General features: G+C 34.1%; 1 protein-coding gene across 1 annotated transcript in view; it reads left to right on the plus strand.

Annotated features, from left to right (window-relative positions):
* The window catches only part of AGBL4 (AGBL carboxypeptidase 4), a 542,375-nt gene that overhangs the window by 13,298 nt on the left and 508,258 nt on the right, over window positions 1-20,819 (plus strand). Inside the window, exon 3 of the mRNA XM_085308189.1 lies at window positions 16,622-16,746. Coding sequence (XP_085164315.1) covers window positions 16,622-16,746 — 125 coding nt within the window. The remainder of the gene's footprint in view (window positions 1-16,621; window positions 16,747-20,819) is intronic.

Here is a 20,819-nt window from a genome sequence, read left to right on the forward strand (position 1 = left end):
GAACATTTGGTGTGATCACAGTCAAGTTCAATTACAAGCGTCTGTCTGATCTGTCTGTAGCGTAACGATCGTTATGACATCTAGATACTTCTTAGGATGTGAATATAACTTTTCCAAGACCTCTAATTTAATTTTCTCTTTAGACTATTACCTTGTTAATAATAATGCCTTATACTTGCAATCTCTTATGTCGGGAGATCGCCATGCACTTTTCGTGGCACCTTCATTTTCATTTTGTAGTTTGGAAAACTGAGGCTCACAGGAGGTAAGAGAATTGCTCGGTGTTAAACAGTAGAATCACCAACTGAAGCATTTTGACATTATCTTTGAAGTACACTAATTGGATTTAAGCCCACACACCTCTGATTACTCTTTAAAATTGAACTAAGTATGTGTCATTCTGAATCACAAGGATAAGATGGACTTCCCCTTGTAGGCTTGCTAATTTAGTCTTCCATGCTTCAACAGATATTATTACGAATAATAGATATTATTTCAGATATAACAGATAAAAATAACAAATATTATTTCAGCAGTACATGAATACCTCCATCCTGTTGGAGAAATTGTGTTAGATTATTTCCATTGACTCAGGCTAATGAAGAATGAACCAGCTCAGTAAAGAAAGAGTAGGGAGAATAAGCATTATGTTCTAAAACCTGTTCACTTTTGACTGATTTAAACTAGATGAGGCGATAAGCAATGTTGTGGTGTTTTGGGATGACTGTAATAAGCTTTGTTAAGTGATAATCATAACTGGAAGACCTATGCTGAATCACTGATTCATATGAAAAAGGAAGAATAATGAAGACAAAAAGTTATATTACTATAATTTATTAATTGTAATTTAATCTTTATTCTCTATGTGGCTTCATAGTGAACTAGCAAATATAGGGTAACATATTTTTGCAGAATAATAGACTGTGTTTAGATAATGTAGAGAAAATTAAAGAATAGGTTGATTAATACAACATAAAGTGATTTTAGTCTGGATGATATAACTGAAGTGCACAATTTTGTGAACTATTTCTAAACTTGTAGAAAGATTTCAGGAAAGAGAAAATCCATCCAATTGAAATAAACTTATTTATAAATATCAATATTCTTAATTGACATTTTTTACTTGTATAAAAATAATCTTGGCTCACATTAATAGAGTCTAGAAAAATTATTAGCCAGTTGCTAGCCCATTATTAGCATTACTTGCCAGATGATAACAGAAAAAAGTCCTAACATGATTTGGCTATCATTGAGGCAAGTGCTTTACATAGGAATTGGGAGACTCAATTCATTCTCTAGCCAGTGTAGTTGTCCTGTTGTAGGAATGAAGACACAGAGATGGAGCCTGCTGCCTTGAACTGCACATGAATTTGTTCAGGCTGAGATCTGTTTATGTGGAGTCTGTTTCAGGTTGGGTTCCAGGCCTTATCGGTGGTAAGATAGAAAAAGCAAGTGCAAAAATAATAAGAGAAAATGGGGAAAAAAAGAAAAATACTGTTATCCATATGGCTGAATAAGCATGTATTGAATTGTTTTTTAGGAATGAAGCTATCTATGCTCATATTTCAACAAATTTGCTGATTACATAAAATTAGTTTCATTTTTTAAATTAAAATATATCTGATAATCCTTCAGGTTTCATGAATATTTTTATTGAAAAAATTATATTTATAAATTAGTATTTATAGCACTCCATCCATGCCAGTGAACTACGCAAGACACCCTCCTGTTCCGAATTATGCCTTTTTAACATTAATTACAATTTCTATATTATAACTATTTCCATCCTTAGAGTGACAGTGAGTCTACCATTTTTCTTGTGAGTCTGAGGTATTCAAAGACAACAGTCCTGCTGCCTAGGACTTCTTTGCACATTTCCTGCAGAATGGCAGAAAGGTTATCTCTAAGTTACAGAGTTAGTGTTTTGATGTCAGTATAGTAAGAACATGAAAATGACAAAAAAGACTTTGTAAGTTCCTGTTTTTGAAAATTAGCCTCTGGAAACAATGTATTTTTTCCTTTTCTATTTGGTTAAAGCTAGAGCCATATGTTAATATATTTTTCATTTTTTCACTATTGACAGTATCGCTTAAAAAACGTAGTATTAATACATTGCAAATTAATACAAATTTTTATTTTTGAGTAAATAAACAAAAGAAGTACAGATTTAAAGAATTAAAGAGTAGACTATTATTAAAATTAGGAACTAGGAATAATTAATTAATTACTTCCTGAGGTGATAATTGTTTTGTTAGGCAACTGCTTGCACAATGTTTCTTAATGTAATAAATGCTTCTAATACATTTAATGGAGAAAGATATTTTTGTATATCACAATGAACATGTTGTAAAGTGCTTGCATACAGATTCAAACTCAAAATTGAAATTAACCTTGGATTTATTTAAACAAGTAATTTTAATTAACCCTTTTATCTTGTGGTTAATACGCTTTATGTGCCAAAGGACTTATATTAATGCCCCAGCAGCTTCTTTTATGAGAACAAAGAATTATTTTAAGATTAAATTTTACTATAGAATGACCTTGTTATGGATTCACTGAGAGGGTGGACTATCAGAAGTACAATACAGTATATAACAGAAGTTGCAGGATTTTTTAATTTTTTTTAATTTAAAAGGTTTGATTCTTAGATAAATAGAGGTAAACTGGCACCTCTCTTTAGAAATGAAGAAAGACGAGTTTTGAATAGAAATATTGCTGCTAAATGTGTGTAGGCCACTGCTTTTGAAGACTGAAAAGCAACATCTGAGCTGTAATTGACAAAGGTCACTTTATTTCCATGAGAAATAACAATACAACCCAACAATCACTGTATGGTGATTTTCTTATGTTAAAAATATTTATTTAATTTCAGTTGTACTCAGGTGTCTTGTAAGAAAATTTGTCCGTTTTGAAAATCCACATCTTTCATTTTTTATTTTGCTGCTTTTCAGAATACTCTATTCCTAGCAAACACAAACCAAAAAAGAACAGATTAGGAGATATGATCCAATAGAAGAAAAATGCATTTGAATAAAAAGTTTTTGGATATATCCACTTGATTCTAATTAAGAATCCTAAACCTAGCTCAACTGACAACCTGATAGTCTAGAAACCTCTGGATATCAAAGAATTACCAGAAGAGCAGAAAAATTCAATATCTGATGTGATTGACTTTGTTTATTAATATAGGAGCATCCCTGCAGACCCTGCCCTTGTATAGCTCAAACCTCCCCCTTAGCTCTCCATCCAAGCTTTCTCAAATAGTTTATCGACTCAGATATGCCTCTGACTGTACCCTGCACTTCAGGCTACACACAGACATGAGTAGTATGAGAATGATTTCTCTATCCATGTCTTTCTTACTACTTCTTTCTTACTACAGAATAAAAATTTCAAGGGTCAAGGCATCATCTCAGCTGAAGACTTACTGAAGAGTTAAGCGTACGTGCCTCCTTATGAGGATAAAACTGATAGGTGTGAGGCCAGGTACTATCTGTATTTCGTAGTGGTGATGATTGGACCTACATGGTGATGTAAAGACTCAGAAAGAGAAGCTGAGAACATGCCTATGAATAGTGACGCCACTTTCTCTTCTAGAAGCTGTGGGTTTCCTATTAACCTGGCTAGAAGGAGAAGGAGTTGATTTGCCGCTATTTCACTAATATAATTCTCTTGTCTCTGCATCGTGTTCCTTTCTGCCCACCTCTGGGGCTCTAGCTCCCATTAGTTGCCTGCAATTCCACTTTATAGCTGTAATATAAAGAGATGTTTCTTCAGGATGTTTCAGTGGTAGTAATTCTTTGTTTTGACAGTCAGAAAGGCACTAGTTGTTTTGAGATTCAGGTAGCAGAGATACATATTTTTTTTTTTCACTGTAGTGGCAGTATTTGGTTAAGGATTTGGTTACGAAGGAATAGGACTGTATAGTCACAGTAATTGAATAGGACTTTTCAAGTCATAATTTCCTGTGGCTTTTATATAGTGCAGATAAAGGTGAAAAGGAATAGCAAAAACAAAAAGAAAGATCTGAAACTTTGTGGGCATGGCTCTACCTCTGGGAATAGGAAAGATCTGGAATCCTTGATAACAAGGCTCTCCTTTGGCACCCTCTCTCCCTATAATGAGCAGGTTTGAAGCAGCTGGATGCTAAAGGCGGGCTGCGATGATACCTGCCCCTATGAGTTCTTTGCTGACTGTCACAATTGCATCGTACCCCTATGTATGCACAGTATGCGAATCAGGAGGTGTTCAGGACAATCGGGGAGGAAGTTTGAGGTGTCTTTTACAATGTTGAATTGATGAAATTTATGGTTTAAATACATTTAAATGGATGGTAGTTGTTTCACTTGTGAATTTTAGGTTCCTTCAAAAGGGGAATGACAGAGCAAGATGGAACCGTCTGGAGGGAGGGAAGCTGAGAGCAGCTGAGCCTCCTCGGTGGTGAGCACAGAGGAGGGTTCAGCAAGCAGGGATGTTGGAGCACTTGGAGACTGGGAAGGTGTTGAGAAGCCCAACAGTAAACTGTTGTCTGCTAAGAGGACAGAGAGCACCTTCCTAGAGATCCAGAGGAGACTACCTGGAATTTGTTGTAATTCCTGAGTCCACTGTGTAGGAACTCAAAGCCAGTTGTGGGAACTGAATCTGCCTGCAAGGTCACAGTGGGCAGAGGAGATTTCTTTATAAACCTGTTTTGGTTTTTATTCTTTCTTAGTTTTGAGTTTTCTCTATTTAAAAGCCAAGTAATCTAGTTATTATAAGTAAAAAAACCCCTTACTGTTTGTTTAAAATCTTTATTGTCTTTTTGGAGTACTTACTTATAGGAAAGTATTAGGCAGTGTAATTTCAAAAATACGTCTGGATTCTCATCCCATCCATCTTAAATCCATTTTCTTTCTTTAATCACCTGCATGCCCTGGTCACAGTTTCCAGGCCTATTTGGTTGTACAGTAGTTTTCAATTTTCACTTCTTAGATATCTGTATGTCTGATAGTCAAGGCAGATTTTCTTCTGAGCTCAGGTGGCTGTATCCAAGAGGACTCTCACTTGTAGAACTGCTTTTTATCTAACTTGGGAAGTTTCCTGCCACTTTCCTGAAATGTGACACTCTATAACAATGGAGAAAATGTGTTGCTGTTCTTCTTCTTCTTCTTCTTCTTCTTTTTTTTTTTTTTAATTTTTTTTCTCCACACTGTTGCTGCTTCAATCCAGTGCTCAGCAGACCAATCCTCTTATGTCTTGTAAATATGTGGAATCCAATTGCTTATACCTATTAATGTAACCTGAAATTTTGGGAACATAGGACATAAATGTAACCCCTCCAAACCCAGCCTTTACTTTAATAGTAATTTGATGTCTACATGACCAGAGACATGACTTTAATGGCTTGTTTCTTCAGAGAAAATATTATTAGAAAACAGAAAGTTATAAAGGGAAGTGTCACATTTTTAATGTATTTGACTACCTATTTGAAGATATAGCTGTATATATGTATGCTTTGGCTATAAATATCTATATTCAGGAAAACTCTTGTTTGTATGGAGGTAGCTATTTTACAAACAAATCTCAGCTGATTAATATTCAAAATCAGCCTTTAACTTTAACATAACACCTTGGTTGTAAAAGCACAGCTTTTCTAGAACGCATATTTTTGTTGCTAGCTCCCTTTCCCTAAGTCTTCCCCTCCACGTCCTACCTTATCCCTTCCTTTCCTTCCAATCTCCCCAAGCTTTTAACATTGTTGCTGATAAAATCCTTGCTTTGGAGAGTAAAATACTATGCTGATATTTGGATTCCTGTTGGTACTCTGATGATCCTGAGTACAGGAAGTGGTGTGTCACCACTCTCACCATAACAGTCCAAGGTTGAAAACTGTATTACATCTTTCAAAAGTATCTTTTTCCTTTCATCTGAAGATGAAAACAAGTTGAATAAAATGCAGTTTATATTTGAGCTGGGCTCAAATATAAGTACACACTTATGGATATAGAGCTAAACTTAGTTTCCTACAGAATTTTATCTGTTAATACTATTTTGTTCCTACTTTATGACAATTATCATATATATATATATTTTACTGCCACAGTTTGAAGTGAGAGCATTAAGTTAAATTAATTTGACTTTGGTTGGCAAATGGTAATAGTACTACTTTAACAGCTGTTTGCTTTCCTGAATTGTCCTTGGTGCTGAAATTGCTTTTGTGTCTGAACAGCAAAATGTGTTTATAGGGCTTCAGAATATGGAGATAAATTTAGCCTGTCAAATAGCAGACATTATTGGGGCTTTTTTTTTTTTTTTTTTTTTTTTTTTTTTTTTGGTACTTTATTTTTGGGAGTGTATCTTGACTACAGTCCTTCGATCCTAAGCTGTGTGTGCCTTTGGACATCTTACAGAACTGTTCGTGGAGCCTTTCTGTTTGATTTATGACCTTGCCTGTATGGACTTCTGATCAGATTTTATTCTCATTTAGTGCAAGTGGGGCTAATTATGAAAGTGACAAAGACTCTTTCATTGTGCTAAAGCTTTTTGAATGACAAAAAGAGGGCTTTAAATTAAAATGAACTTTAACAAGGCATTTTCACATTGAAGTGATACACACTCTACCACTGATAGAGTAATTCATTTTCAACCCTTTCTGATTCTATAAACACATTGTCTCACAAGATCAGTAATTTTTTACCTCTCAGGCTAATGAAGAGTGGATCGTAGACCAATGAATTCTCTTTTTGCAGAGCTGTTTTGACATTCTTAATTTTTTCTTAAATATCAAAGAAAGGACAAAGAGCTGTGATTTTATTGCATTAATATTAATAATCATTTATCTGCCAGAAAAACATTTAAATATCACTTGACATTTGCAGAGAAAGATTAATGTTTAATTTACTACAAACATAGAAATACTTTGAAATAAAAGGAAAATGCTTCTGGATTTGGCAAAGTGAAAAAACCAAAAAATTAAGACAGACATCAAATATAATGTAATATTCTAACCATAACAGAAGACAAAAAATATGTTGGTGCCATCTAAAATGTCAATATTTAAATTATCACTTCTGATTGAAAATTAGCTTCAAGTAGATAGTTTTTAAGGCCTAATTTAAGCTGTAAATAAAAAAAGATAAATGGGGGTAACAGTTGTTTTCTGTATACATTCATGTGGATACAGTTAAAAAGGCCTGCTGTAAATTTGGTCAGTAGTATAAAAACATACCAACATAATGCAGTTCCTTCGTCCTACATAACTATATTTAGTGCATTGCAATAAAACTAGGATATAAACAGTATTGACATTTCATAAGTAGTGGTAAGATTGGAAATCAGGGGGGCTTCTAGAACAGGTTAATGGGCTGGAGGAAAGGAGAGTAACAAGGCACAGGAGTCTGAAAATTATACAACACTGAAAATACAGGAACAAGTTCCACTGCCTATGGAAGGATCAAAATATGGTATAATAAAAAGAAAAGTACAGAAGTCACCTTGTTTTACAAAGGCACTTCAGCCTGCAAACTACAGCAGAGGAGTAGGTGATCTGTGAAGTTCTGTATCAGTCTAATCTGATGAAATGGCTAAAAATATAAATGAAAGTCTATCTCTAAATTTTATCGTAAAGATTCCAGCAGAAGATTTCACTTCTTGGGAACAGAATAATGGGACTAATTCATTGGATGAGTTTAACTTTTATATTCCCTGAAGTGTTTTTGTGGATTGCTGGATAATGGCATAGAGAAGCAAATTCAGATATATAATAAACTAAAATAAGATCGTTTCTTCTGCAAAGCTATATACAGGATTTCCTGAAATTATTCAGATCCATTATTTGTAATGAAAATCCATCCTTATATTGGGCTGTTGGATAAGGAATTTTTTTGTTTATGATACAGAAGGAAAGTTTTAGTTATAAAATCAATGACCTCTTAGTTAAAGAAAGTTTATCTGGGATCAATCTCAAAATGCAAGATTCTTACATGTGAGAGAATACCCTGGCCCTTTCTATTAATATATATTTTTTAAAGTACATTTATTTACAGCTATGGAGACTTTGGAGAGGTCCTTGAGAATATAATTTAAATATAGGTCTCTAGACTGATTGAGGTTTCTATCAATTAATTTTCCTCAAGTGGCAGTTTGTAATTATACTATGGAAGGATTCCCCTGGAAAAATGGTGATTCTATGTATCAAGCACCAAACTAGGCCAAATACAGAATTACACTATTACCGCATCGTAGTAAATCAGCTGAAATATCCTCACATGTAGGATGAAAGAACTGTGTTGCACTGTAGAAATTCCTAAGGTCTTTGCAAGATGATGACTATATTGAATAGTAAGGATTAAGTGGGGCTACTGTGGTGTACTTAAGTACACTATACAATTTTTGTGTACAGTGTACAAATTTTGTCTTTTTTTTTACCATTTGTAATATGTTGCTTGCATGTCTGTGATGTTGGGGCTGCAAATAAATATAAGAATGTTTTATGTTAGAGATAGTAGGTAGCAACAGCCTACAATGATGTATGTTGAGTATCAGACCCTAAAAAAGTAAGTGTTTTGCAGTATGACTCACACTGATAGATGGTACGTTCCCATTGTGGTACAGTAGTTCATATTCTCTGATTTGCCATGGTGGTTGCTTTCTTGGTAAAGACAGCAGACATCACTGTTATAATTTATTTATTAACTTATTAATTTTTTATTTTGGATAGCACCCATTATATGCTAATTGATTTCCAAACAGAAATTTCCCCAAATGTCTTTCCTTGGAGAGCTTTCCTTTGAAAGCTGTGCACATAATGAGGTACCAGTTTTGGGTGCATAAACTAGGTTAAAGAAAGCTGAGTTCTGTGACACTAATACAAAACCTCTTTGTATTCTGATTTTCCATTAACAAAGGTTCAGTGCTATGGATAAATAACTGCCCATCTGTCATCGGAGGCCTTTGGGGGATTGATAAGGAGAGAATAGAGTAGCATACTCTTTTCCTGGGAACCTGGTATTTTTGGCGTCCTGAATATGGAATGGCCATCTTAGGACACTGGCCTGTGATTTTTAAGCATTCTTGACGATCTCTAGGAAGTTGATGCATTGCTTCACTAGTGCTGCCAGTTTCTGTATTTCCATGTTTTTGTGACATTTTTTGAGTGTTTATGCAGCAGTCCTGGGTTCTACTGATATTTTTGTAGTTCTTAAGAACCTCACAGATGGTGGAGAAGGAGTCAGGAGACTGATCATGCTCCTTTTTTTTATAATTTCTCTATACAGAGAGCATTGGCACTTTGCAACTCCAGATTTTAAGTCCTTTGTCTGAAAGCATCAGTATTTATTGGTAAGGGCAATTTTGAAATAAGATTCTTTGGCTGCAAATGATTAAATATAAGTCTGATTTGATCAAAATATAAAATTCTATTTCAGTAATGTTTAATTACATAATTTCTTTGTACATATATAAGCCTGCTGTTTACAAAACAATGTTTGTAGTTTATTGGAATATCTATTGCTAACAGCATTTCTATTTTGCTGTTTCCCTAATGATGGTTTTTGAGTCATGATAATCAGTAAATATTTAGGACTGCTTGTTGCCATTTTTCATCATGCTCTAAACTGGCATTAAGACTGATCCTCTTAAAGAATATAAAAAGACAGAAAATATTCTAATATTTAACCTCATTTGAGATTTCCTGAAAAAAACATATGGTAAAAACATAGACCGTTTGTGTTTTACACCTTTATAAAAGAGATATACTCATTATAGATCTTTTCTGTATTTACTTCCTGCCTATATATTATTCTAATTGGCTTTCACTAAATTCATATGAAACACTCCTGCTTGTCTTATCTTTCTAAATACTATAGTTTACACTGCTGGATTATCTATAAAGCAAAGTTGCAAGAAACGTAATCAGGTAGCCTATTAACACATTTCATAATTTTAAAATTATTTGTATTGTAATCTGTAATGGTATTCCCATTGCAATAGGAGCCTTACTGCACAATAAACCTCAACACCTATCTCTTGCTGCCACCCCCAACCCCTGACATTGCTGAAATACTAGTGACCAAGATAATATACATTTTTTCTGGAAGGAAGAACTCATCCTAAAACCACCAACTGTTGACACTACTCAGATTGCTAGTGTATGAGAATCTTTTTGTAACTGTTTTTAGTATTAAAAAATCCCACCAAACAATCCTCCATATAAATTTCATATCTGATGGAATACCACTCTCGTCTTCTGTGTTAGCCTAATAAAGTAAATTTAAGTTTGTTTGTACCTCTTTACTTTTTCAATTCGTTCTTTTCTCTTTAAAGCCTTCCAGTTCCCTAAATTTTCCTGGGGCTAAGACAGTTCTTTGGCATGCTTGAAAATGGCCTTGTACCTTTTTCACTTCATTCAGAGGCTAGTCGCACAGTCTTCTTCTAATCTAATGATTCATATTTGCTGCTACTGGTGATAAATGCTGAATCCTACTCCAACTCAGAGAAAGATTTTAATTTATAAAACTTCCATGAACATGAACTTTAAGCCAAACTGTTCATTAATAAATGGAAAGGAGATGAACATTGGTAAGCTCTGGCTGCCCCACTCTTTCTCCCTGTTGTTCCTGAATCATTTAGTAATGAAACAAGCAGGAAGCAAACATAATTATTGTCTACTCAAAAGACCGGTTAGTTTAAAAGCTGGAATTTTTATGTCTCTTCAGTTACAACTGATTTTATCACATTTTCTGAATGCTATCAAAGCCCAACCAGGATGTTTTTAACTTCTGTAAGTTACAAATTAATGTGTACCCCTTGATTTACACTTTGCAGTGATGGGAGCCGGCCTTTTACCAAAGGATTGTCCCTATTCCTATACAGTCTGAATTCCTGTACGAGTCTGAAACATCCAGCTTCTCAAACCATATGCTTTTAAGATGCTTTTTCTCTTTGATAAGGTATTTTTGATAACATATTTCTAAGGCAGTATGGATTTTGATTGAAAGCTGAGTCACGAGCATTACTACTCCCTTATGTGAAACATCAGGTTTTTCAAGGAGTACTACACTGTTGAAGAATATTGTGTTCTTTTACAGCATTGATTTAACTGCAGTAATATAGATACTACTTTGTACTGCAGAGCTTAATATATGCAACTCTAACAATTTAAAGTAAACTTAAGCTTGCAAGGTGTTGGATCTGTGTTTTTATTTTTTTATTCAAATCATATGTTTTGCAGTTTCAGGAATCTTGATTTGACATATGCTTTGGGCAGCAGTCCAGGAAATGATGCAAAAACAATCACGCGTTTTCAGAAATCATCACTTTTTTTGTTTGTTTTTTTCCTGTTTACAAATCAAATGCTATTTAGAAGTTGTTTAGAACGTCTCACCACCATGATTTTTTGTGAATTGTTTTCACAGGCAAACATTATAAAACCAATGGGAATTTGCAAACTGATGTTTTTAGATGTACTCCTTTCAGAAGATATCTACTCTTTCACTCAAGTAAAGTTTTTACAGATCATGGTCCCTGAAGTTACTCTTCCATTTAGAATGTATCAATAAAATTTGTTTATGTTATCTTCTCAGTGTGTTTTGTACTCTTTTAAAGATGAATTTCACTGAGGATATTCTATATTCTACATTTCACCTTATGTTGTAAAGCACAGAGTTGCATGAAAATATAGATTAATACTATTTGGTTATCTTGGACCTGATTCCAGGTTCAACTGTTGAAAACGATGTATACGCCAATCTATTCTTTGGTTGCTTTTGTTTAAGGAATTTGTATAGATTGAAATGCAGCTGCAAGTGTATTAGTGATTTTCTATTGCTTACTTGTCAAGATTTTTATTGTGTGGATGAAAAATAGTATTTCAAAACCTGGCAGCATATTGACAAAAACAGAAGAGCACTTTGTGTAATTCTCTTTTGAAAAACTACCTCTTTTAGAGACAGAGATTGCCTCAGCTACTTCCATTCATGTGTATCTTGATCAATAGATTTATTGATAGCTTTTAGCCAAGGTTTAATTCTTTTTTTCCCCTCAGTTCACTGTGGTGCTCACTTTTCTGAATTAAGAAACTGGAATTAGGCTCCTATAAGCAAAGCATACAATATGCAAGTACTCTAGGTGTAAAAGGAGGCATTTGACCTTTTGTTGCTAATCTGTGACAGGTGCAGGCTATTTTCTTCCAAATGGTGCTAATTTTCATGTGCAAATCCATCCCCTGAAACCTGCCTTCTATATATCCACCACAGGGGAATTGGTGGTCATCATGAGTACTGTAATGGACAGCTGAGAGGGATAATCACTGATATTTCAGCACATTGGTGCTTGCAACTCAGTTGTTTTTAGTGCACTTCTGTTTTCACTGCTTATTAGGGAGGCTGAAGTTAGTTATTCATTGCTGGCCAAAAAAAAAAGTGTCTGAGAAAGTTCATGTGCAGGGAACAGCACGTTGTTACAAATTAGTTTCCTTTACCATTTCTGGCAAACTCATTACAAAGTAATCGCGCCCTGCACTGAAGTGCACTTCCTCTGGGACCAATAACTGTAAATAAGCAGGGCTGCAAGCTGGCTGATAAGTTGTTGTTCTGAAGATAACGGTCCTTTTTAGCAGAGTGTTTGACCTTTTTCTTTATATTGCCTCAGGCTTGTCTAAGACCCTCAAGGTCTATTTTTCATCTTAAAATTCTCGGTAGGAAAGCACAATGTGTGGTTTAAGAAGATTTTGGGATTGCTTAACATATCTATATTTTATTTTCTTGCATTTTTACGATAATTGTTAGGATGCTTAGTAACTTTAGCTAGCATTTTCTTCAGCAGGTTTTCTTTCTTCATGTAAAGTACACTTTATATTGATGTAGGAAGCAATATACGTAAATATTTTATGAGGAGTAAGTGTGTGTTGAATGATTAATAAAATAGTAATGTTTTTTTTGCCGACTTTTAAAGAAACTTGAAACATACTATTGACTCCTTCTACTATGTGCATTTTGAAAGTATTGCACTATACATTACCATGTAAAACAATTTAATCAAATATAATTAATTTCAGGTTGAATGATTGAAGAAAAGCATGTCTCCTCTTTTCTCAGTATGCTAAGAATATTCAGTAGAACTGTGACTGAAAACTGAGCATGTCTTAAAAATAAACCCCAAGGCTAAGGGAAAGTCAGTTTATAGACATTTGAGAATCTGATTTGTTCACATCTTCCCATCAGTTTAAAAAGATCTATGCCAGTATTTCTGTAGAGTAAAATAATAATGGGGAAAAAAAATTCAGAGTGCATATGAAAACAAATCCATAATGTTTTGTAAAGTGCTGTCTACCCTACAAAATTGTTTATTTTACTTTCAAGAAATACTCAGAAAGCCATTTTACAACTAGGAATGTACCCAAACTGTAAATAAATAAACAAATAGATAGAAAAATAAAAACAAGAAATGTCTTAGAATGCTTGGAAGTTTAGATGCTGCTGCTTGTCATGTTGTTGGTCTTTTTCCCTTGAAGATCTCATTACTTGATCAATTCATTAATTTTACATGTATTTTAAATAACATTATTAATATGTTTTGCAGTGTTAAATGAAAAAGATAAGCAAATCACAAATTATGGAGTGAAGATACTTAAAATAAATAATCTATCATTATAACACAGATCTCTTGCATTTGTTGGATTGAGTGGTGATGCTGTCCTACAGGTGTTAACCCTAAATAAAGTAATTGCTGCTGTTTTGGTAATGTGAGAGCTTTTTAATTTGATTTTAAAAGGAAGCAGTTAAACAAAACGGTTATGAACAGACTCTCCTGCTCTCTTTATAACCGTTTTGGTTAACAAACTATCAGACTAACAGTGTAAACAGAATGAAAACTATGAATGCGAATTCTTAGTGTAGTTGTATTGAAACTAAAATGTGTTGATAAAGCACACAGAAGTGATCTTATCTAGCTGTCTCTTAAATCCACCATCATTCCAGTACAGAAACTGTCCACCTCAGTTTACCGTAAAGCAGAGTGTATATATTCTAACCATTAGTTTTCTGTTTTGCTATACTTCTAACAAAAAAGGAGAAGGCAAATTTTAGGAAACTTTTTTCAAATATGTAAAAAGTAGAAGCAGTTCAGAAGTTGCTTTTACTTAAGAAAAAAACTTTATTTTCAATGATAAAATATTGAAATGTGAGATGGATAAGTAGAACAGTGTAATCAACATTTAACACCTGTTTAATAGTTTCTAATGCATTTCACTGTGCTACCTGTAGTATTGGAATATGTCTCACACATTAGAATAAAACTGTCTCCTGTGATTGCAGCAGTGTGAAGGCACCACTCTAAAACTGTTAACTTTTATTATGAGATTAAAATTGTGAGGTTGATTATTTCTCTTTGACACTAAAAAATGTTCTTTAGTGGCATTATCTGATTTTTATAAAGTAGCTCTTAAGGTGAGGAAGTGTTTTCTTCTTACAGTTTTAGGCTTTTTTGCACCAAAAACTGTTGTCTTGTTTAATGACATTGCTAAGTGGGTCGAAATTAGGTTGACAGATTGTGGGCAAAGGCTGTGATATTACAAACAATAGTCTATTGAGTGTGAGGAACTTGTTGAATGGTTACCAAAGGCATTAGCATTAGGTGCAGCCTATTTAGCATCTGGAAGAAAGAGAAGAAATAGTGCATTAATGAAATGTCCAAATGATACTAAGCAGAAAATGGTTGCAGGTGACTATGGCAGCTGAGACATGCTATAAAGGAGCCTAGCTAGAAGCAGTTCCGTAGGCAAAAAGTAATAAAATTCAATTCACACTTGAAATACAATTCACAAGAGGAAAAACAAATGCATCTAGAAGAAGGGAAGTATTCAAATCAGCTATTACAGATGAAGAGAGAAAAACTCTTGTGACTCCTAGGGAATCCTGCATCCCATGACTAAATTGCTAAAGGTTCTGCTGGGTTTGCAATAGGTATATAGCTTTTGTAGAGCAGACTGACTTGCAGTGGTTCCAGTGTCCCAGCTCTTCACCAGCACTGAATTCACCATCAGTAGACTCCTCAAGTGCTAATTTAAGGATCTTATGGACTTTCTGAGGTAATTCTGAACAGACCTTCTGTCCCCCTTACTGCTTTTGTTTATGTTAAGTAGTAGTCTGTAAGAAGTAATAGTTTGCATGAAGATTCTAGTTCTCTCATTGTGAGTAACAATGATAGAACTGACCCATATGGCAGAAAGTGTACTTTGATGAGTACACTTTGATAACATTTGATAACCAAAGTGTACTTTGATAACCTAGACTTAGGCAGATTACATTATTCATTTTTGGCAAAGGTATTCTAGCTGTAAATATTTCAAATTTTTCAAATGTTTTGTATTCCAAATGTGTCTTTTAGGCAGGTGTTTAGGAACAGATTGTTAGCATGAAATGGTTTTCTGCAGAGGGAATCAGTTAAGAGAATTTTGTTTCAAAAAGAAGAATGTCGGTAGGAAAATAAAGAGGATAACATTAAAAATAGGAAAGACTAAAAATGTTCACTGTGCAATTAGTAAAGCCAGACACATTTTACAATAAGCAAGAAATCTGAAAACCTTGATGAATAGAGCTGAAAATTGTTTTTTCCTGCCTCTTTTCCATCCTAAGCAGCCAATCAGCCAGATTTTGCTAGTGTTGCTCACACAGAGCAGCCAATGAAGAATCCTATTGACTTGAAGGGGACTTGCTGAAGAGGGAGTTTAGCTCAAGTACAATTATAAAAAACTACTTGGACCCAAATATATATTCAACCCAAAATATATACTGAATTAAAAATATATATCTCAATCCATAAAAAACAGTCACTGTGCAGTGATAATCTTGTTTATAAGTATAGTTTAGCATTTAGGATAAAGCACAGATCTGTCTTTGTATTATAATATCTAATTAGATGGTTTTGTGTCGGATCAGGAAAATGTAAAGTCCTATTTTTGTAGGATATAAATAAAATTGATAGTCTAACCCTTATCTTTAAAAATCTTGGGCTACTTCAAAGGAAACATGCCAATCTAAAAGCACTTAGCAAGTTTTCCCAGTGTTGAACTTCATTTATATAACCAGCGTGGTTGCTTGTTTAGAAATGCCATCGAGAACAATGTACTGTGTTTAAAAATATTATTCCAATCCAGCAGAGAAAAATTAAGCTTAATCTTAGAGCATCATATGTTACTGTGGAAAGAGATGATAGTGGCACCAAATGATAAAGAGAAAATATTAAGACGGCTCTTGAATCACGAAGGAGACCTGGCCCATCTGTAGGGTGAGAGGGGTGCTGTCAGCACCAGCAAGAGGGGCAGAAATCTGGGACTTGGGCACTTACGGAAGGAGATGGGTTAGACAAGTCAAACAGTCAATTTGGCCGGATAATAGATACCTCTGTTGTCTTATTGGTGTATTCATATGTACATGGCTTACTGGTGTGTACTTGGTGGTAATGACTGAGTCATTTAAAAGTGATTCTGAACTGTTGAAAAATTAACGATATGCATGTCATATGTTTTAACCATTTTTTTCACTAGAAGTAAAAAAAAAAAAATATTTTTTTCTCTGGGTAGTTACTGTTAGAGAGTTTACCAGCGTTTCATTAAAAGGCATTCCTTTTCCTATGTTTTTGGTAGGTAACCTTGGACGGGTGGACCACATCACAGAGTTTGAGTATGACCTGTTCATTAGACCAGACACCTGTAACCCACGCTTTCGAGTTTGGTTCAACTTCACTGTTGAAAATGTAAAAGAATCTCAGGTAAGTTCATATTAAATTAAACAATATGATAACTTTAAAAATTGCTTACTCCAGCATATAAGGTGTTTTCCTTCATAAAGAAAAAGTAAGCCATACAGAGTTAGTAGCTAACAGTTTGCTATAAAACATGATTTTGTCCTTTGAATTTTATTAAATAAAATTTTATTAAATAAAAACAGGTATCACTATGACTAAATGTCATCATGTTCTTCAGCTACCCAAGATGAAAATATTTACGAAGAATATAACAGTTGCCACTTAGCATGATTTGGATTAGTACCAATTGATATGTATATTTGTGTTTATATATATATACAACCCAAATATATGTATTAATATATAACCACTCAAATGTTATGACTCAAATTTTCATTTAGTATACCTGGAACAGAGAGGTGGTGTCAGCAGACATTATTCTAGTACCTTGCAGTAGAAGAGAAGTATCTTACCAGTCTGACCCTTGTGAAAGACGAGTTTTATCTTTAAATGTGAAGCAATTTGATAAGCAACTGCTTCACCCACTTTTAAGTATCGTTTCTTTGATTTAAAAACACTTTTCTCTCCATTTCTTAACTTAAACTAAAAAAAAATTCTGTGTATCAACTTGCACATTGAAATATCAACAAAGATTTCATTCATGTACTTTGTGTATTCTGCCATTCTGTGTTAATTTGTCCTAATCAGATTCTCATTTTTGCTTAATGGAAAAATGTATTTAGTAAGAGAAAAAAAATGCAGAAGCTTGATATTTGTATTCCTGTGAGACTAATATCTTTATATCCACCAGTATACCATTCCTGTTACAACTAGAAATCATGAAATTGTTTATCTATTTTCCTGGCGCCTGATGCTTTATCAGACAGACCCTTCCCCCGCTGTGCTTTAGTCAACTGTGATCAAATTATATAGTCATGAGATGAATGAGAATCTGTCTCAAGGAGGCAAATAGATCTGGTAGAAAGATACAATATATATCTAATGTTTACAGGATATTTGTTTTCATGGTTGTCTACATGAAAGAGAATGGTTTCACTATTAAGTTTGACTTGTGAGGTCTGTTTTTATAACATGTCTTCCTATAATCTTTTTTTCATCTCTCCAATTTCCTTTAAAGTGAGACCTGCATGAATGTAATCTAGTCTGGAACCTTATTTAGGTCTTTGTACTAGCGGACATGGGCAGTATTAGTCATTGCAGCTCAGCTATATTAAATGAATGTTAAAAATTGCTACATCAAACACACTGTATAACCTAGTTTGTGCATTTTGATTGTTTTCTTTTATGTTTTACCAAGAAAATAATAAAATCAAAAACCATACTGTTCAGTATAGCATAAGAATGTTACCCTGACGCACAAGTATTTTTTACCGGTTTGTGAAAGTACATATCTAACTAACTCTATATAAAGGTAATTATCTGTATAATATGATATTTATTTTTGATGTAGCTTATAGAAGATGTGGAAGGAAAGCAAGTCTATCCATTTATACATTCTGGGTCCAGTTTCAGCCATTTAGGTGAGGAATCAACAGGAGTAGCTACAATTAGTATTTTTATATATTATATATATTACATTTCCTTCTTACTGGTCCTCTTTGAACTTCAAATTCTTAAATAATTTACATAGATGTGAAAAGGTATTGAAGATTTATTCTTATTATTAGAATCTCTCCAGTTGTGCTTGATATTTCACACTAAAGCCTCTACTCACAAAGAAATTAACTTTAAAAGTACTATGAGAAAACAAGAAACATTCTTTATCCAACTCATACTTACAAATCATCAATTCTTTCTTCCTTCCCTTGCGTCAGACCAATTGTTGACACACAACAGTAGATAAATGGATAAAAATGTGAAAAAATAAGACAACAATCATTCAAACATTATGTCTTTATATTAGAAACTTAATTTACTATATACATTTTTGATTTACATTTTCAGATCTATTACCAAGTAGTAGTGCAGTTTTGACAATGTTATTTAGTGTGCTATTCTGTACTATGAATCAGAGGGTGAGAAATGAGAAGAGACCTATTAGATTTTCCTGTCAATCTCACTATTGATGCATTCAAGTCCAATTTTAATTGTCTCAAGCAATGGGGCTTCCACAATTTACACCCAGAAACTCTTCCGTAGACTCTGATCTCGCTGATGGTGTTGCTTGATATTTAGCCTAAAGCCTTCCTTTATTTAATCCCATTATTCCTAGTTATAATTCTGCTTAACAGTAACTCCTCTTGATATAAATAAATCCTCTTCATCCCTGGTTAACGTTTATATTTCTGTGGATCATCACATTCCTCATCATTTGTCTCTCAAACTAGCTATCATGTTTAGTTCCTTTAGTCCTCTATCCAGTAAAGCACTTTAGCTTTAAGTGTTTAAGTACTTTTCTGCTTTGGGGGCTTTGGACTTTCATCATAAGTGAATCTTTCAAGCCCTTTGATAATTAGCCAAGTTTCCTAGGGAAACAAGGTTTATATGATCACAGTGTCTATGTTATACTTTTCTGCCTAGATTTATGTGTGGCTGCCGATCTATTCCCTCTCCTTTATCCCTCAATAGCTTTTTAACTCTTGGCCAGTTTCAACCCCAGCGGGCAGAAATTCCTGTAACTTTCAGGAAAGCTGGCTTCCAGATGGGCAGGAGACCCCATTAGTGCTCCCACTGGCAGAAAGGCTGTAGTATGAGATCATTTCTTATTAAACATCAGAGAATCCACAAAGGAGATGCACAAGAAAAAGTACTGCTTGGAATCTGCATTTTTAAAATAGTGAAGAATCCAGCCATGAAATCCAAATCCATAGGACTTAATAGTTTTGCATCTTGCAGAACTTGTTTTTATTCCTCTTCCAGTTCCTTCAATATTTTCTTCAAAATGTGTAACCAAAATTTAATGATGAATTCTGACTATGCTAACATCCTAACTTAAGGAAAAGGAACTCTAGCCTCTTTACTCCACTACTGTCTCATTACAGACAACTGAATATTGCAGCAGCTTTTTGTTGCTTTATTGCTATGGAAACTCATGCCTAATTTGTTGTTCACTGTGATACATAAGTCTTTTTCAGAAGGAATACTTCCTTCCTTCTGTTGTGTATGTGTTGGGTTACTGTTGTGCTACAGTAAGAAGGTCATGAAGTAGAACTCCTTTCTGTTGAATAGCAGAGAGAGCTCTAATATTTTTAAAATCATTTTAACAATTTTGTGATGAATGTGTTTTATTTGGTATGCACCTTTCCCCCCTACATTCCAGTAGAACTTTTATTCTTTTTCCATGGCAGCTAGTAAATAAACTTCTGCTTCCTTGCAATCTGAACTTCATGCAACATTCATTTTATGTTGTCATTTTAATTTTGCACTTTCTTAGCCAGGAGATATCGAAAAAAATAGCTAATAGTTTATATTTCTGGGAAGAAAGAGCCAGCATGTAGAATGCCTGTATCATGTAGAATTTTGCCTTTTGGTCTCCTTATATGGTCTGAGACTTGCAAGTCAGTTGGCTTGATAAGATCTGAGCTGTGGATTTCTTTAGTCATTTGTTCAGTGAATTCAATTAACACCAATATTGGAAAGAACAAAAAGAAACTGATATGTTATACGTAAGGGCTATAATCACACAATGATTACTCTTACAATAACCATGAAAGAGAGAATGACGGAAATAGGATTTGCTGTGGAACACATGGTCTCATGGGCAAAGCCTCCAATTTCTCTAATTATATACATGTCACAGGCTGCTGTCTATTTCTAGATAATGCTCTTTATTGGGCAGGGTTTGTTTCCTATTAACTTCAACTATGGCGCTTACAACACCCTCTACAATTTTGCTAAATTCCATCTCTGTAGAACCGGAAATTGGATGGTCAAGTGTCACATCCAGATTGCATTTCAAGTATTTTAAATAGACAGTGCTTCAGGTGCCCAATTACTTCTGGGCTAAAATGTCCTTAATGGTGTTAGCAGGAGCAATAATCCATTTGAGAATTGGGAGGTGAGGGAGAGAAAAGAAATGTGTATATGTATAATAAATTATAAAAATTTGCTAATATAGCAAAATTGAGGGATTTTAC

This window comes from Rhea americana, unplaced genomic scaffold, assembly GCF_003343005.1.
Source record: "Rhea americana isolate MKP2758 unplaced genomic scaffold, rheAme1 scaffold_27, whole genome shotgun sequence".
NCBI classification, from domain to species: Eukaryota; Metazoa; Chordata; class Aves; order Rheiformes; family Rheidae; genus Rhea; species Rhea americana.